The sequence below is a fragment of the Macrotis lagotis genome, chromosome 1, assembly GCF_037893015.1.
Source record: "Macrotis lagotis isolate mMagLag1 chromosome 1, bilby.v1.9.chrom.fasta, whole genome shotgun sequence".
Taxonomy (NCBI): Eukaryota; Metazoa; Chordata; class Mammalia; order Peramelemorphia; family Peramelidae; genus Macrotis; species Macrotis lagotis.
In genome coordinates, this window is record NC_133658.1 from 773,994,849 (window position 1) to 774,015,646 (window position 20,798).

A 20,798-nucleotide genomic window follows, 5' to 3' on the forward strand; every position below is an offset into this window, starting at 1 on the left:
GAGACCATCTTCATCAGAGAATTGGATAAAGGAATTTTATATGTTTGTTACAGAGAAGGCATGACATGGGAAGCATGTGGTAACTGTCTTCTAATCATTCAAAAGAATCTTATATGAAAGATGAAATAGATTTATTTTGCTTGATTCCCAAGGGATGAACTAGGGCTGCTTTAGTGTATTTTCCCTTCACTTTTAAGTCTTCAATTGAAAACTGTATCCTCACTTTTCAGAGTTATGATTGGGAGGATGTCTGGCCAGGTATTTATCATAACAGATGAGGTTCCTTTCAACTTAAGATTCTGTGGGTCACTGAGATTCTATTAGTCTTCTTTATTAAAAAATTTTTAAGTTTATTTTAATTTATGGAATTAGAAATTTTCATTATATAGTATAACAAATAAAAGATGATTGCACATTAAACTGCACTATGTACAACTCACTATTCCTTTTAAATACGTAACAAAGTTATTATGTAAATTTCCATTTTCTTCATTTTTTTTTCTCCTTCCTTTCTGCCCCACCTCAGGGACACAAATAGGTATGTTTGTGTATGTATGCATGTAAAATTTTTTATACATTCTTCTATTTATCAGTTTTTTTCTCTGGAGACAGTTATTACAACAATATTTTTTCTACTTTTACTAGATCCATACATATCTCTCTATATCTGTGTATGTGTATGTTGTAGTTACAGTGTAAAGTGTGCTATATTTGGAGAAACAGAAACAAGTCTAGAATCATGGCTCTTCTACTTGCTATCTATATGATCTTAGGTAAAGGTCTTTAATATCATAGGCTTCAGTTCCCCTCTTTATAAAATGAAATGGTTGGACTACATGTCCTTTAAAGTTTCTTCTAGCCCCAAAACTATGATTCTGTTTATCCTCATCCTAATAAATACTTGTTTTTTGATGGGTACTTTTGACTGTTATAGATTTTAGTGAAACGTGAACGAGACTTATTCAGAAAACTTTGATTACTGTTCTATTATATACTTACTGTTAAAACATGGGAATTTAAACTTTGAAAACTTCTGTTTCCTACTACATAAAATGGGAATAAAAATATTTATACTTTTTAAACCTATTATGAAGAAAGTGTTTTTTAATATGTTATGCATAGTCTCTACTCATATTTGTCTGGGAACCTAATGTCCTCATATATCATGATTGTATGGGAAAATAGATTTAATATCAAATGAACTAATATGCTTTGGAAAAACAACTAGCTTGTGGTTGGGGAGTGTACATTCATTTTGAAATTTAATATAAGTTATTACTGTGATAGGATGGAAATTTTTTCGGTGACTTATTTGTGTCTGAATTGTATAGTATAAGAGTGATTTTATAATCATATTAAGAATACTCTGAAGATACTTTAAAATAGCAACAAATTAGTTATGTATACTGTGCTTTTATAATTCCTTTAGGCTTTGTGGGAAAGTGAACATTTGACCTCTTAGTGATTAAAAGGTTTATGAGCTGTTGCTTTCTTTTAATCTTTTGGAAACTTTCAAGATTCATTTTTAAAACCATATACTTTGTCTTTTTAAAAGAAACTGATTCATAAATTTTATACACACCAAATAGTTACTATTTTCTGAAATAAATTTAACTATAAAGATTGAATGGAAATTTATTTTTATTGATGAAGATGCCATCAAAAATCTAATAGATTTCCTTCACATACTCTTTATGGAATTTCAAATACTATATGAGATTTTAAAAATCTAGATTTATCCTTAGAAACCCAAACAATTATTGCTTCTACTTTAATACAAACTATATTTGTATTAAATTTATCTATTTTGGATAAAAAAGAAATTGCCAAGGAAAAATGTATCTATTTTGGATAAAAAGAAATTGCCAAGGAAAAATTGTAATCTCCTTTGAGATGGAGGACTATATTTTCTTTGTCTTTGATTCTTACTTCCTCCACTAAATTTGTATCTGTATAGTCCTTTGTTTCACTTTAAAGTTTTTCATTCATCGATAACTTTGTCTCCTGACAATAAAATCAGTTAGATGTTGGCTTGCCATGTATCATCATGCACCCAAAGAATTACTTTCCTTGTTGATAAAGGCAATTTTTAGAGTCTCCTCAACCTATTTTCCCTTTATTGGACAATAATAAATATTAATCACTCTATAGTTCATGTCATTTTCTTTATCATTTTTTCTAAATTACATGTAAAAACAATTTTAACTTTTTTCAAGGTTCCAAATTCTTTCTTTCTTCTCCTCCCCCCATTGAAAAAGCAAGCATTTTGACATAGGTTATTCATGTGTAGTCATGCAAAGCACATTTCCATATGTCATGCTGTGAAAGAAAATATGGACAAAAATCCCCAAGAAATTAAAGAAATTAAAGAAAAGTATCTGCATTCAAGCTCTATCAGTCCTTTATTTGGAACTGGATAGCACCTTTCATCATCAGTCATTCATAATTTTCTTGCATTTTGTATTACTGAAGACAGCTAAGCTATTCATAGTATATCATCTTACAATATTGCTGTTCCTGTGTAAAATGTTCTGGTTCTGTTTATTTTACTTTGTATCAGTTCATGATGTCTTGCAATTTTTTTTTCTTTTTCTTCTTTTTTTCCAATTACATGCAAAGATAGTTTGAAAACTTTTGAGTTCCACATTTTTCTACCACCTTCTCTTCCCTCCTATCTCCCCATGGTATGATCAAATTATAATGACATTCAAATGTTAAATTGGAATTATTTTTGTATGAATGTAACTAGAAGTTTAAATTTAATATTTTTATTAATAAAACATGAAAGATTCTTCTATACTTGTTGCAAATTCACTAATATAAAATTTAAAATAGATAAATTATTATTTTTTCTTCAGAGAAATCCTAACTTGTGCAAATAGTGAGAGAGAACAAACTATTAAAAATATTTTTTTTAAAAAAAAGCTAAGTTTGGTTGATTAGGAAACTTTATTTTTTTTGGCAGCCTGCTAAAATATAATTATTATTCCTTAATGCATATTTTTTTTAGATTTTTGCAAGGCAAATGGGGTTAAGTGGCTTGCCCAAGGCCACACAGCTAGGTAATTATTAAGTGTCTGAGACCGGATTTGAACCCAGGTACTCCTGACTCCAGGACTGTTGCTTTATCCACTACGCCACCTAGCCGCCCCATTACTGCATATTTCTTTAGAATTAGATAAACAAAAGAAATCCCCCCAAAAGCAAAATAGTATCATTACACATCTGTATAACCCCAGACTTATAGGTATACAGGTATAGTTTGACTAGACAATATATTCTTTTTATGGTCAAGTTATGCATGCACAAAAAAATCCAAACTCATATTAGTGATTGCTTCCATAGAAACAGATACTAAGTAAAGCAATATTAGAGGGGTCAGTTAATTCCATAAAAATAACAAGTGTAGTGACATTAAAACCAGATTTGGTTTTGAGGTATTTGCAACATTGATTGGGATCAGTGCTATGTTTATACATGGAAAGATTGTGTTGATGCAAGGTTGCAGTGTCAAGCAATTAACCTTATAGAGTAAGGTCTTAGTACTTTTCAGGAAATCATGAGACATTATGAAGACAGATAGCCCTCTGAAGATTTCTTCTATCTCTCTTTTTATGACATATTATGTCCAATCAGGAGCATAAACAACTAGAATCTATCATTATTCTTAAATCCTCTGTGCTATTTGAGCTTGAGAATAAATGTAACAACCATAATCCATGACTCACCCTTGAGGCTAAACCAGTGTGAATTGTCTTACAATTCTTCCAGATCTAGAAGGACTCTTCACCATATTACTTAACCATAAAAATCTAGGTTCAAATGCTAACTCTGATGCTTAATTCTAATTCTGATCATTTCTATGTGGGTAACTAGACAGGTCAAACCTCCCTGGACCTCAGTTTCCTGCCTGGACAAAATTGGAATAGATAGCCTTTGGGGTCTCTTATACTTCTCCTTGTAAATCTCTGAATGTATAATTAAAAAAAAAACTTTCAGAATTTCTTGCTAAATCCTTTGTGACTATGGTTGATAAAAAAAGAAAGACAACTTTTTAAAAAAATTGACAGGATATGAAATATGCTAACATTTGTTTGAAAGAGATAATATTTTTTGTTAGAATCAAGTTGACTATTCATATGCTAAGTCATTCACAAATCAATTGGAAAAATTGGGGAAAAGAAACTCAAGAGAAAATTAACACCTTGCAGCAAGAAAACAAATCTTTGGAAAATGCAATTGGACAAATACAAAATGAGACTAACTCTCTCAGATCTTCAACTGGGCAGATGCAGAAAGAAAATGATTCTCTCAAAACTATACTTGGGCAAATGGAAAACTTCAAAAAATAGAATTGATGAACTGGAAAAGAAGTTGCAAAAGGTAAATGAAGAAAATTCTTCTCTTAAAAAAGAATGGAATTGGTGGAAACTAATGACTTCATGAGAGAACAAGATTCTATTAAACAAAAACAAAGAAGAAAATGTAAAATACCTCATCAACAAAACCACTGACCTTGAGAACAGATCCAGAAGGGACAACCTGAGAATTATAGGACTTCCTGAAAACAATGAAGAGGGGAAAAAAAAGCCTGGACTTAATATTACAGGATTTAGTGATGGAAAATTGCCCTGATATCATGGAACCAGAGGGCAAAATAGTCACTGAAAGAATACATTGATCCCCTCCAGAAAGAGATCTTAAAACACCAAGTAATGCTGTGGCTGAGTTCCAGAACTATCAGATAAAAGAAAAAATCCTGCAAGCAGCCAGAAAGAAAAAAAAAATTAAATACCAAGGAGCCACAATAAGTATTACATAGGACCTGTCTGCATCAACATTAAGGGATTGAAGAGTCTGGAATGAGATATTCCAAAGAGCCAGGGAACTTGGAATGAAGTCAAAAATCTACTATCAGCAAAGCTGAGGCTTCTCTTCCAGGGGATAAGATGGACATTTAATGAAATGGGAGACTTCCAATCTTTCCTGATTAAAAGACCAGAGCTAAATAAAAAAAATTGGACATCATTCAGGAAGCTCAAGAGATATATGAAAAGGTTAAAAAAAAGGATAAAGGGAAAAAAAACTGCTATCCAATAAGATGAAACTGGCTATATACCTACATGGGAGAAAGGGTTACACCCTATTAGAGAGAATATACTTAGCCAGAAGTGCTGGACACTCATAACTTTTCTGTGACTCAAATAGAATTATTTAAAAAAGGAAATGGGAAGATGGAGGACACTGAATGGGGTAAATATCATTACATCAAGAGGTGCAAAAGACCTATAGTAATGGAGAGGAAGAATGGAGGAGGTGAGAATCACCTGAATCTTCATCTCATCAAACTTGGCTTAAAGTTAACTTAGACACACTTAGTTAAGTTAAGAAATTTATCTTACCTTTCACGCATTAAAAGGGGAAAAGTGGAGGGGGGAACTTGGAGGGGGAGAAAAAAGGGAACTAACAGAAGGAAGGGAAGAAGGAGAAAAAGGGAAAGGGGAAATAAAGGGGAAGGGGGTTGATATAGGAGGGCAAACACGCTGAAGGTGGCAGTATTCAGAAACAAAACACTGGGGAATATGGATAAAGGGAGAAAAAGGGGTAAATACAAACAGAAGGAAGATAGCATGGAGGGTAATAAAGAGTTACTAATTATAACTTTGAATGTGAATGGGGTGAACTCTCCCTTAAAATATAAGCAAATAGCAGAGTGGATTAAAAAACAGGATCCTACAATATGCTGCTTATAAGAAACTCATTTGAAGCAGAGAGATACATAAAGAATAAAAGTAAAAGCTTGGAGCAAAATCTATTTTGCTTCAGTTGAAGTGAAAAAAGACAACTATTTTTAAAATTGACAGGATATGAGATCTACTCAACACATTTATTTGAAGGGGATAAATTACTTTTTCTGTCAGAACCAAGTTGACCATTCAGAGACCATGTTATTTACAATTGAAAAATAATATATTACTTAATTTTTCCTCTTTGAAAAATTTTTATTCTTGTTCTCTCCATTAGTTTAAATTTATACTTTAGGTCATGGCTGTCCAAAATGCAGTCAGACAACAGTGTGGTAAACCAACTGTGGGGTTACTAAATGCTTTAATAAACGAAGCCAAGCTCCCACAGAGCTCTCGCTAAAATAGCAAATCAAAATATATTGTCTATTTTTCAATAAAAACTTGTTAAATTAAGGATGGACATCACTGCTCTAGCTGATGAAAATGTAATGATCATTATTATAATAATTCTTCCCTTACATTTCTTTTTACTTCTCTATGTTCATTGATGTTTCATTCCTTAAAGCACAGTAATATTCCATTTATTCATGTACTAAAATGGATATCTACTCTGTCTCCAATTCTTTGTCTCACAAAAGTGCTGATATAGAAATTTTGGTGAATATGGTGACTTTCTTCATTTGTCTCTATTTTTCTTTGCTTTCTGCCAAAGTAGTGGTCCTATAAGAGCGCAGATTTAGTGTTGGATTGCAATTAAGTTCAATTTCCTCATTTTACAAATAAGGAAACTGAGGTGGCAAGAGTTTAAGAGATTGACCTATGTAGAGCAACAGTTTTCATTTTTTATCTCTTCAGCATTTTGCATAGTATGTGGCACATAACAGGTTAGTAAATGTTTGTTAAATTTGATTGAATTATTATTGTCATTAAAATTAAGTTTCTAATATAAATAGTATTTACTGCTTAACTCAGTTAATAGGATCTCACAAGTATATTGTCAGGAAAATCACCAAATAAATATTTATTTTTATCAGTACTAGTAGTAGTAGTAGTAGTAGTAGTAGTAGTAGTAGTAGTAGTAGTAAAAGCAACAGTAGTACTAAAAAGTACTGAAAGCATATAAATGTGAACTGTTATTGTAACTGTCGGTATTATTGTTTTTATTATTATTATTAACTGAAGTAATTATACTCAGAATATGACTAGTCAGCCTTCTTTTTACTGTTCAAAAAGTCATATAGTATGCTATAGTAGCTTTCTTTATATATTTTTCAAGGCAATGGAGTTAAGTGGCTTGCCCAAGACCACACGGCTAGGTAATTATTAAGTGTCTGAGGTCGGATTTGAACCAGTTACTCCTGACTTCAAGGCCAGTGCTCTATTCACTTCGCCACCTAGCCACCCCTATAGTAGCTTTCTAACCCCATTTTTAATAATGGCTTGATAAAAAAAAAAACTTTCCCATTAATATTTAAAAGAGTCTATCAGGAAAGCAGTTAAAAGATTTTTTTTCCTTTTTGCACACACACACATACACATACTCATATTGCTGTTGCTGTTCAACTATTTCAATTGTATCCAACTTCTCTTGACCCCCAATTGGGGTTTTCTTGCCAAAGATACTGGAGTGGTTTGCCATTTCTTTCTCCAGCTCAGTTTTCTAGCTGAGGAAACTAAGGGAAATGGTTAAATGACTTGCTTAGGGTCATGTAACAAGTGGCTGAGGTCAGATTTAACTTCAGGAAGATGAGTTATCCTCACTTCAGGCTTGATACTATATAAAGCGCCAAATATCTGCCTCATCATACATATATTGAGTAGAGGAACTAGATCATAAAAGACTTCATGACTTAATATAAGCATTCTAATGAAAATGAATATGGAGGTCTAAATTAGTTAGGAATTTGTCTGAATTATCAGTTCATCTTCCTACTTTGTTAACTCTTTAAAAATTTTTGAGTCCTGTTTAACTCTAGGTCAGCTTTCAATACCAGAACTGAGATTTAGATATTTTGAATAAGATACCAAAAGAAATAATGAAAATAATTTCAACATATTATTGTTATAGACATGCTGATCTTCATTACTTTCCAAACATCAGATATCTTTGTGCCATTACCTCCTGCCTATTCTAACCTCGACCATTTTTTTTCCTATAATGGGAAGACTATTGTGGGGTCAAATTTATACCATTCTGCTGTGATGTCATATCTGAGGCTGCTTTTATCATTGCTTCCCAGATACTGATATTGTTACATGGAAAGGTGTTCTTTGGTAATGTCAGGGTCTTTATCATTAATGGGTCTCACTAACCTCTACACACTTCAAATTTCCATTCTCTCCAGGATATCTGAAATCCAGTTTAGAGTGTTCTGGCATTCCAAACCCAAGTACTCCTCTCTTTCTAACATCTGAATAATCCCTCCCTCATTTCTCTCCTGTACCTAAACTTAGTTACAGGAGTTATCCTGAAAAAAAATAGTCTCCTTGTCTGTTCTCTGCCTCTCCTTTTTATTTTTCCCTGTATTCTACACACTTCTCAATCCTTCTGCATCAATATTGACATTGGCTAAAGTCCTAGGTCTAATCTTGAACCCCCAGGCTTCTCATCAGTGCTTAGTCATCTTCATTCTACTTAAATAGCCAGGAAATAACTAGTAGTTCTGAATACTTGAAATAAGTTGCTTCCTTTCTTTCACAACTGGTTGCCTTTCCCCTCCTGATAACTGTCTCCTCAAAAGGTCAATATTATATTAAAAAGAAGATAAAATAAATGTGAAAGGGATCTGATATGTTCATTTTTTAGCTTAAGTCCCCAAATCCCCATATTCCCTGACAACAACTGCCTGTGTCACCCTTATTCAAAACACTTGGAAAATACACAGACAGAATTAGGGAATCCTAGGTGTTCTACAATATTAAACCATAACTGATTCTCTCTCCCTTGTGCCACTGATGTCATTACTTTATAGGGTGTTTTAAACTTAAAAGACATTTCTCCATAAAAACAAGGTTATTACATGATAAGTAGATTTATTTGAAGTGACAACTTGCCTGTCCTTAGATTTTTGCTGAGCTCTAGTATATATGATTTGTTCAGTAGTTAGTGTTGAGTATCTCTGCCTCTAGAATATTTTCATGGTTTGTGGATCCACTGCTTTGACTTCCTCTACAGGAAGGTACTTTGCCAAGAATTTCCTATATTTTCTAATTGTGAGCAGTGTAATCTGTCATGGTTTTCAATTTGTCATTAGATGTTTCTTCAGATTGTCCTTCAGTGTGTCTTTGAATCATTTCCTTTACCCAAGCTGTGTCTTCCTGTTCTTTACTTTGAGACGATTGTTTTGCTGCCTGGTGCTATATTAGTTGTGTTACCTAGTAATTGGACCCATCAATCACTACTTAGGATTGAGAAGTTCACTGTGTCAATCCCCAACATTTACAATCTTCAACAAGAAATGGGCTCTGGAAAGTGAAGGTCAGTGTATGATGGTGCCAGGGGAATCCTTTTATTCAGTATTTTAATTATTTGTCTGTTTCAATAACATGTTGGGGCAAAATTTTCTGTACAGTCAAAAGTAGGCCTTAAAAATTCCTATTGAACAGCTCTTAAAAACCCACAGTCTGTAGAAAATTATAATTCATGTATACTCAAGGAAAAAAAACCCAAACATACTAGAAAAAAAATCATTCTTCTAACCACATAAAAACATTTCCAGCTATCATTTGTGAGTGATTTATGAGCTCTCCCTTGTGGCAGTTTATTAGAACCACTTGGAATAGCAAAAAGAATAGTGACAAGAAACTTAATAATGTGCTTGGCTTAATGTGGTGTAACATGGTGGTTGGCCAGTCTAATGCAGGATTAGGCCGCAGTATCTTATCTGGTAAATAAAGCATAATAAGCATAATCCAATATCATTTCTGTTTTTCTTTTACTTCAAGTAGCTGAAATTACTGGTAATATTTTTAAACATATGTATGGCCACATTCTATGTTCTCTAAATTTGATCTTACATGGATGCCTTGTCAAGTCTTCCTAAACAATACAGGCTTCAAATGCAGATCTGGCAGCTGATTTCTCTATGTGTCTGCAGACCATTCTAGCAAGTTTGGAGAGCCAGAGAAGCTTAGCACAAGCAGGATGATTATCAGGACATGAGGGCTGTATTTTGGGGAAAAAGAAGGAAGAAGGGAAGAGTAGGGAAGACATGGGTTCAGTCAGTCAGTTCAATCAGTAAACATTTTGTGCTAAAAACTGGGGATAAAAATACAAATAACAAAAACAATCTTTGTCATCAAGGAGCCTACAATCTAATGGCAAAGACATGCAAAAGGAAAATGAAAAGTTGGGGTGATGGGGTAGGAGGGAAGAAAGTACCTTATTGGGGGGGGGAGTTGATAGTAACAAGTAATACCAAAAAGCAATGTAGTTTATAGGAAATGTGGACATTTATACCACCCATCTGCAGTCACAGAAGGAGCTCTTTTTCATGAGCTCCCTACACAAATCAAATCACAGGTTCAGTCAAGAAAGTAAGATATATTTCCCCACATCCCCCTAAATGAAGACCAGTAAAATGGGTGGGGCTTGCAATTTGCATTGGTGCTAGGGGTAATGACCAATGAAATCACAGATACTTTGAAATACTAATCAATAGATGTAGATATCATGTTTTCATACCTCAGTCATTTGATTCAATCAATATTTATTCGTTGTCATGCAAAGCAGGGAGCCTAGGCAATATGCAAACAAACACAAAGTGAAAACCTCTACCCTCAGGAAACTTATAGTCAGTCTGCAGTGGGAATATTAATAAATTATTTACTACTTAATATCGGGCACTATGTTAAGTGCTCAACAATTATTCTCTCATTTGGTTTAAACATCTACCTTGGGATGTGCTACTACTATAACTGAGGCAAAGAGAAGTCAAGTGACTTACCTAGGGTCACACAGTTAGTGTTTGAGGTCAAATTTGAACTCGGGAAGAAGAGTCTTTCTAACTTTAAATCTAGAAACTCCATGTACTGTCTATCACTCCACTTGAAGGGGCAAAGAATAAAAGTGTTCTAAGAAGTTTTAGTAAGGAATATTGGCTTAGAAGATTTATTGAGAGTTTACAAATTAAATATTTAATCACAGCCACGTAAAAGTAATTATTCTTCCATCAAGAAGGAAAGTAGTATTAATCAAAGCTATCTTTTCATTTCCTGAAGAATCTTTGTTTTAGATCATGGGAAATAATGCCTTCCAAAAATGAAATGAAACTTTGTAAATATTCTTGACTTCATGACTTGTTCCTTTCCTTAAGTGGTAAATTCGGAAAGAGATCAATGAAAATTAAAATATTTCTAAATATATCTAGAAAAAAACACATACACAGCCACAACTAAATTTTCTTAGCATGCTTTTCACATTTTTGCTGTGTGTCACGTATCAGACAGTGCTACAATTATGATTCATGCTTCACATAAACAGTTTCTTTTATTTAGTGTGTCACTTCCTCTTATAGTCTACTATGGTAATTATTCTAAACCAGCTGACATTTGTATAACTTTTCAACACTTGGATTACTTCAAAATGGAAGAATTTAATATGTATGAATTGACAGTGTATATGGATGAAAGCAATGCCTTTATTATATAACATAAAAAAGATATGGAACAAAAAACTCCAATTCAGACCATAAATTCAATGCCTCAAGACATCTGGCATATTCATTTTGATCTCTTCCTTTAAATTCATATAATGAAAATAGCAAACTATTATCAGCACCCAATTGTTGTTAGTTATTTTATAAGGGTGCAAAGTTATTTTATAAAGTTATATAGCAGAGCAGCTAGGTGGCGCAGTGGATAAAGCACTGGCTCTGGAGTCAGGAGATCCTGGGTTCAAATGTGGTCTGAGACACTTAATAATTACCTGTGTGGCCTTGGGCAAGCCACTTAACCCCATTTGCCTTGCAAAAAAATCTTAAAAAAAAGTTATATAGCAAATACTACTTATGTACTACTTGTCAGAAATAAACCAACATCAGATGTGTTAATTACCTATTAATTGGAGCCTAAGAATTTCTTATTCAGTATATTCACTTCCTTTTTTCTTCATTGTCTCCCACACTATTCCTTCCTAATGTAGTCTCAAGAATCCAGTAGGTCATTAATTTGTAGAGGTCTCCTTGAGTGACCTTGAATTTAATTCATTGGTCATATGTAACCCATTTAGACAAAAGCAAAATTTGTATCTTCCAGGGTCTTGCTTTCTTGCTTATGATTTTTGCATTTTTATCTTTTCCTGATTTTCTCCTACTGCCTCTTCTACCTTTTCACTCTCACCTTTTGTTTTTCCCCCTACATTTCCCCCAACAACTCCTCAGTTATATTTTCATCACATATTCATTCAAGTGTAAAAGAAAAAAACCCTGATGAACAAAGAAAGGGGGCTGAAATAGGAATAAGAATTCATTTAGGGCATTATTTGGAATTTTGGCCAACATGGCTGCATGAACATAAAACTAACTGTAGAGCTCCCACATACCTAACTGCAGTAAAACTTTGAAATTCATACTAGATTAAATAATGATCAAGAAATCCATTGAGAATCTGGATGTCCAGCGGACTTCTTATATTCAATATAGACAAAAAGAAACTCATTATCTTTCTCCTAAACTTTTGCTTCCTCCTACCTTCCCTATAACTGTAGAGTGTAAGACTAATTTCCTATTCCCTCAGACTCACAACCTAGGACTCCTCCTTGATCCTCACTATATCAGCCCCCCCTTACCCTCCAAAAGTCAACCTAATGCTATCTTTGCAGCATGTCTTAAATACCCACCTTTCTACTCTGGTGCTGCCACCACTGTAAATGCCCCCTCATCACCTTGCCTGTGGATTGTTGCAATAATTGTCTGATGGGTATATCTGCCTCAAATCTCTTCCTATTCCAATACATTCTCCATTTAACTACTAAATGGTTTTCCTAAATCGCAGGTCTAATCATGTCACTCCTCTGCTGTACAGATTCCAGTGACTTCTTATTGCATCTAGGAGGATTACAAAGTATTCTGTTTGGCATTCAAAGCCCTGGTTAACCAAGTGCCCTCCTACCTTTGCAGGTTTTTTATACCATTTAAAGGACAGTGGCCTTTTGGCTATTCCACAAAAGACACTCTATTTTTTTGGTTTGGGGCATTTTCTCTGACTTTACCCCTTATGCTTGTGATGCTCTCCTCTGTTCTATCAACCTTCTTTGCTTACTTTAAATCCTAACTAAAATCTCACCTTCTTACAGGAAGTTTTCTCTAATCCCACCTCAATTCCAGTGTTAGTCCTTCTTTCTATTGTTCCTTATTATTTTGTATATAGATGACTTTTTATATATTTGTTTGTATCTTAAACTTGTCTTTTCTCTTAGATCAGGTCTAAACAACATTCATTTTGGCAGAGATTGAAGCAGTAGATATGGATGTAGATATTGTTGACTAAATATATAAATCAATTATTTATTCCACTTTTCTCTGATGAGAATGTTTTATTTCTCCTGTCCTATTTTTCTGAGAGGAATAGACCATTCCAAAATTTCTTCTCTCCATCCTACTATCAACTCAGACTCAGTATATCAAAAACTGAGCTCATTACTTTATCTTCCCCTTCCAAACACCTTAACTCACTGATCCCATTTCTTTTGGTAATGCCAAGACTTCTTCCAGTCTTACAGGGAAAAATTATTTTGATTTTTAAGATCAAATTTCTTTTATCCAGTTTTTCACTAAATGCTATCATTTCTTCTGAAAAGGATCCCTTTTTATTGTTTTCCATTGCCATCACAATCCATGATCCTTAGATTGCTAAAACAATCTACTGACTTGCTCTCCTACTCCAGTTTCTGTCATTTATTGTATCTTATACCCTAGTACTCTTCTTTGTTTCTTGCTTAAATAGTTCTTTGATCTTGTCTACTATCTATTAACTCCCTAATCAATTTTGTATGACTTTTGGATCCTCCATAATTTGAACTCATTCTACCACTTTAAAGTCATTGACTATAAGCATATATATATATATATATATATATATATATATATATATATTCTTTATTTCAGTCAAACCAGTTTATTTATTTATTCCCATGAAGATTATGTTTAGTACTGCCTTCTTTCCATCAGAACATATCATATACATATGTCTCCCAATGTTTTTCTTAGTTTGACTCCCACTCTTCTTGACTTTATCTGAACTTCTAATGCAATTATAAACATACATATGACACTGTCCAGACTTTGTATAATAATGGTATTAAAACATGATAACCAAATTTCACTGTAATGTTATTCTAAAATTCAAATGACAGAGAATTAACTTTAAGGAATCCTCTTCACCATCAGAGGAATAAGTAATAAAAATAATAGCTGATATTTATATAGCGCTTTTGATTTTCAAATGTGCATTATGTAGTTTAAGATTTGGCAAAGTGGTGGAAGGCTAGATTTGAATCAAGAAGAAAACTTGTTCAAAATTACCCTCTAATTTGTTCTTATTGTATGGACCCTGAATAGTCAAAGTTTCTATTTCCTTTTGTCTGTAAACAAAGGATGTTGGACTAGTTGACCTCTAAATATCCTTATGAATTTAAATATAAAATAGATGAAAATTGCTAACATTTGTCTAGTTCTTTAAAGTTTGCAAAGTATTTTATGAATTTGTTTCATTATCCTTTCTAACAATCTTGGGAGAAACTTGCTATTAATATCATTTGGAGATGAGGAAACTGATACAAACACAGTTTGACTTGGCCATTGTCCATGTCAAATTTGAACTCAGGTCTTCCTGACTCCATTTTCAGCCTTCTAACCATTCTACCACCGAGCTTCCTATAATCCTAACAATGTTATCAAGGTAGAAACTTCCTGTATTATTATTCCTATTTTATGAGGAGGACGCAGACTCAGAAAGATTTAATGACTCAGAAGTAGTCATACCCTTTCAATGTCAACACTTTTTGAACCTGAATCTATTTGTCTCTTATATGTAGCTATATTGCTACACTGGCACAGAATGGACTAGTTTGACCAAGAATCTTTAACATTTACAAGTTAGAAAAATGCTGTTGGTAAAATCTAAAACAAAAAAACAGTGAATCACTGAGATATCTCCTCTTAATAGAGTGTAACCCTCTACCCATGCTCTCCACCTTTGCCCTTTTATGGATCAAGGTCCCATTGGCACCTCTGAGGGCAAAGATATGCAGGGAGAGCTTGCCATAACTAAGAATTGCTGCCTTTTTCTGAGATGCCAGCCTATAGGAATTTGATTTAATATGAATATCAGAATTTGCTTTATCAATGAAATAAGAGAAAACTATAGTGTAGGAATATGAAATTACAAGTTTGGAAAGTGTTCTCTTTTATTTTATCTTACTTGTGAGTTGAGAAAATCCTGATTTTATAACCTAAAATGCTAAGACAAATGCAGAAACTTGAAGTAGATGGGTCATTATAAAAATCGTTTTCCATGTCTCTTAGCTATATATTTCCTTTTGTAAATTTTGGAATTAAAAAATGTAAGTGCCATTGATAGTAGAGTTCACTTAGCATTAACTGGAACCCACAACTTTAGGAAGTTTAATCTAATACTATTTTTTTAAACATGTAGGTGATGTGTTTATAATTTTAATATTAGATATTTTAGCACTTCATTTCCCCCAATTATTTTATATGTCTCTCTCTCTCTCTCTCTCTCTCTCTCTCTCTCTCTATATATATATATATATATATATATACATATACATATATGTATATGTATATGTAGAAAAAAATTGAGGCCAATCACCATTTGCACCTTCATCTTTCCTATTCTTTATCATTCTATCATTCAAGTGCTTCCACTACTTTCTCCTTCAACCCTGGCTCACATGATGGAGTTGTTTTATTCCTTTTCAAGTTTAACCCTTTCACTTGTTTGATTGATCCCACTCCATCTTGTCTCTTCCAGTAGACTGAACCCTCTGTAGTCCCCACTCTTTCACTTATTTTCAATCTCTTCCTCTCTACTGGCTATTTTTCTATTGTTTACAAACATACTCAGGTTTCCCTTACCTTACGTGGGGAAGGTGAAGATTTATTGATTTGCTCTTTTTATTCCTGCTATCTTAAGTTCAAATGTCTTGTCTGTCCCTTATAGCTAAACTCCACAAAAAAAGGCTCTCTGTGATAGATACCTCACCTATTCTGAAACAGATTTTAAATTCCTGGGGGAGGGTAGAATATATTACATTTATTTCACTACTAAGTGTTAACTTTTTTTTTGCTAATTGTGCTATTATTAAGAACATTATCTAAATTCCATGGATTCTGAAAGAGGCGACCCTAGTGAGCAACTCTGAATTACCTTTTACTAATGCATAAATTATGCTTTATATGTAGAGTTTATTATTCAATAAGGAAGCAAAGTAATCAATATTTGAGAGAACCTGAGTGGGTAAAAAGAGACCAGTTTAAAAAGTGATAACCAAGAATGAAATGTTTCACTATGGGCTTTACCTGTCCTTCATAAGTAAAACATCTGTATAACAAACATGCTGGTATATAACTATTGCATTGAAAACAGATGTTTGATGCACAATTTTACCATGTGTATGTGTAGATACATGTATGTATGTATATATATATATATTTGTGTGTATATAAGTGTATGCATGTATGATGTATACCCATCCTGTCCCCATATCTCATTCATATTTCTTGTAAAGATTTCTGTTCTGATTTTTTTAATTGGTGAAGGGTAGAAGTAAATAAGGATAACTTTCCCCACTGTTGAGCACTTCTACACATTGTATCTACAACTAAGGATCATAAAATTTTAGGGATAGGGTTTCATATGAACTCATGTGTCCATTGAATTGATCTGAAAGCATTCCCTTGCTGTGTTACTTCTGCATTTCCTTCCAGCTTTGCAGTGAACAGGAATCTAGTCAACACATCTTATGTCTTATGTCAGTATATGACTATAATAGCAAAGGGAATACTCAGACTTTACCTGAATTTTGTATGCTAGAATAGTGAATAGCAGATGAATGATTAGCTGGTTAGAAGAACCATGCTATTTTCCAGTTCTGATACATTAATAACTAGTTTTGTGACCTAAGGCAAGTTATTTAACTTTTGGGGGGCCTCACTTTTCCCATCTATAAAATAAGAAGGATGAATTAGATGAACTCTCAGGTCCTTTACTACAATTATGTGATTTTCATTAAAGCTACTTTTAAATTTTAACTTATCTTCCAAAACTTTTTTATTTTTGTTATTTCATAGTATCTTATTTAATCATTTGTTCTTTCCAACTCAAAAGAATTCCATGTTCTGAAGTTTGTCTAAACTGCTTACATTTGGATTTGGGGTTAGAACATTGAAGATGCTAGTCTATCCAGACAGTTGGAGAAGGAAAAATGTGTGCATATTTTAGCAAAACTATAATTTGAGTTTAATTTGAAAAAAAGAAACAATTATGAGTTATTAATTCTTAAGAATTTGTTTTTATAACTGAACAAGGAGTATTCTGATTCAGTTTGAATGAGTTTAAATTTAATTGTTTTTGAAGCAATTAATGGAAATGTAATGGAAATAGAAATTACCCAGGAATTCAACACTTATATACTCTGAGTTTATCCCTAGACTATAGATTGAAACTTCAAAATGAATCCCATTGTGGTTCTTACAAACAGAATAAAAACTTATACATGTTTTATGGTTCAGGTACATGACTTTCTAATATTTCAATGTTTTGCATTTCAGATTCAGAATGCTAATGATGTATTAATAGCCCCACTGGAGAAATTTCGGAAAGAACAGATTGGTGCTGCAAAAGTATGTATTGTTCCTTTTGTTAGTCTCATTCTATGGTTCTGTTATTTTTCTTCAACTATCGTATGTTACTTGAAAGATGACAAAATGCCAGATGTTAAAACTTCTGAGAGTAAAATGACTATTTTATTTTGAACATTTTTATTTTCTTGAAAGGTTTGTGTTACAAAGACAGGGGCTTTCAACTCAATATATTCTTGTAAAGAGCAGACTATAACTTTTTTCCTTTTATATGGAATTCAGTCATCCAGAAGAAGCAAAAATGATGTCAGTTTTTATGTCTTAAGCCCCAAAGGTATAGGAATTGTTCTCATTACTCTATTAATTTCAGTTTGTATCAGTTTAGACACGTCAGGCAAGTTTCAATGAAACTATCTTTTCTGTTATTTCTAATGACACAGTAATATACCATTATATCCATATACTACAATTGGTTCAGTCATTCCCTATTTGATGGACATCCCCTTACTTTCCAATTCTTTTCCTCCTACCAAAAGAGCTGCTGTCAATATTTTTGGACCCATAGCCCTCTTTTACTTTCTTTAATATATATAGGCCTAGTAGTGCTGGTCACCTTAGTTTGTACATGATATATTTGTTGACTGAACTATAGAATTAGCTTTTAAAAAATTTATAATACATTTCTTAGTCAATGGAAAGTTTAAGGCAACTTTTGACAAGTGCAAGTTCACTTCCACTCTTTTTAAAAGCCTTAAGTTAAAATTCAGAGATAAACTAATAAATAATTTTCAAACCCAAATTCGATATCTCTGCCTCTTTGAATAAATCAAATGAATTTAGCTTTAAAGGCTTTTTTCACTTTTCCTTGGTAAAATTCCAATGACATTTGAGCAAATTAGTTTCCAAGTTGTGGAAAATAAACTGGAGTTGGAGTATGAAACCTAGGTTTGAATTTTGTCTCTTCACTTAAAGATGTGTGACTTCTCTGGATTTTGTTTTCCTCATCTGATAAATGGAATGATAATAATTGATTTACTTATCCAAATTTTAAATTATATTCATGGTAAATCTGAAAATTATTCCTTAAACATACGCAATGGTTCCAAATAGATTTAATTCTATTGAGGACATTTTGGTCCATAATATATTGTTTTCCTTTAATTCTTTTCTGGCATTTTTTCTTTTTCTGTTTATTTTGGAAGTCTTTCCATCCCACCTGCATGCCTTTTCTGGTTTTCCCAGTGGAAAATTGTTACAATGTTGATTGATGAGGTGTTTGAAAAATATCATATCTGACCATCTGCGACTTTGGGGGGCAGTTAGCATTCACTTAAGTTATTTTATGATTAAGTGGTTGGGTTCCATGAACCACAAATGCTTATTTCACTGCACATGATTTGGATCATTTAGATACTGTTAATTCCCTTTGACAAGCAGAGGCATCAGCAAATGAGACATTTAGGAGAAATATGCATACATGAGAAACTTTAGTTAGGATTTATGGTAGTAAACAGCAATTAAGATAGGACCAGAAAGGAAGATGATGGATCCCTATTTGTGAAATAGCTAAAGAAACTTAGTCAGAAGACTAGTTCATAAACACTTAACCAGAAGATTTTGTTTTAATTTGGGGTAGAATGACAGGTTTTATATTGCCTTTCTGCAAAAATGATCTGTATTAAATTTGAAAATAATATATATATTATATTATATTATATTATATTATATTATATTATATACACAAATATAATGGCAGAAAAGAAAACACATGTACTTATTTGAATCAATAATCATTGATTAGCCACTCACTATGTGTCAAATACTGAATACGATGTTTGGAATATAGGCAGCTAGGTGGCTCAATGATTAGGGTCCCAAAAGTAAAGAATATTCATCTTCATGAGATTCTTCTTCCTGAGTTCACATATCAGACCTCAGACACTTAACACCTATGTAAAACTGGGCAAGTCACTTAACCCTGTTTGCCTCAGTTTCCTCATCTGTAAAATGAGGTAGAAAAGGAAATAGAAAGGCACATACAGACTCCAACTTCAAATCAATAAGTATTCTGTAAGGTGTTGAGCTGAAGTTGAGGAAGAAGACAAAAGAGGCTTATTAATAACCTTTTTTAGCTTATGAAAGGGATGAGACAAATTAAAGAAGGGATAATTAGGCTGTTTAAAATGGATTGGCAGGCAGCCAGTTTGTTCAGTGGATAGAATTCTGGTGCTGGAATCAGGAGGACCTGAGTTCAAATATGGCCTCAGATACTTAATAATTGCCTAGCTGTCTGACCTTGGGCAAGTCACTTAATCCCATTGCCTTAAATAAATTTTAAAAATTTTTAAATAAATAAAAAAGTAAAATGGATTGGAAAATATTAATGTTTTACTTCAGGAGAATAATCCTTAGAGAAAGAAGAGATAGTTACAGGGAATTGAACATGAAGATTCATGTGAAGATGGTAGGAAAGCATTCAGTTTTAGTAACAATTAATTCAAATTTCCAAACTGAGATAAACAGACTTCTAAGCATTTTAAGAACTGGTAGAAGTTATTATTGAGCTGCTATTTGTGATATTTGGTGATTGTGGGGTTCAGGAGTGATACTACAGAATTGGGGAAGCAAAAAAATATCTTTAATTTCATTACTAGGTAGAGTTTAGCTGATGATGATAAGAAACATTTAGACAGTACCTGTTGTATGGCAGAGGCTGGGATAAGTGCTTTACAAATATCTTATTTGATCCTCTTCACAACTCTATGATGTTATTATTATTTTTAGATATGTAAATTGATTGAGACAAATACAAGTTAAATGACTTGTCTAGGTTCACACAGATTGTAAGCATCTGAGACTCTGTTGTCCTTTTGACTTTATGTCCTGTATTCTGTCCATTGTTCCACTTATCTGTGGATGTTCATGATGATAATGATGATTATGATGATTCTTTATACTTCATTATAAAATATAATATAATTACCATTTATAATAATAGTTTATATTTACATAATGATTTAAGTTTTATAAAGTGCTTTGGAAGTATTATTTTATTTCATCCTCACAATGACCCTGTGAGTTAGGCACTAATTTTATTCTCATTTTATAGATGAGGAAACTAAAGTAGACATTTAAAAAGTGATTTGCCAAATCTCACACATTATTTATTAAGTGTCTAAGTCTAGATTTGAATTTAGTTCTTTCTGACTCTGGGTCTAATACTTTTACC

At 32.8% G+C, this 20,798-nt stretch overlaps 1 protein-coding gene across 1 annotated transcript in view; it reads left to right on the plus strand.

The window, feature by feature from the left end:
- Window positions 1-20,798, plus strand: part of ARHGAP42 (Rho GTPase activating protein 42) — a 387,607-nt gene that overhangs the window by 193,844 nt on the left and 172,965 nt on the right. Inside the window, exon 4 of the mRNA XM_074216537.1 lies at window positions 17,540-17,611. Within this exon, the coding sequence (XP_074072638.1) occupies window positions 17,540-17,611 (72 nt within the window). The remainder of the gene's footprint in view (window positions 1-17,539; window positions 17,612-20,798) is intronic.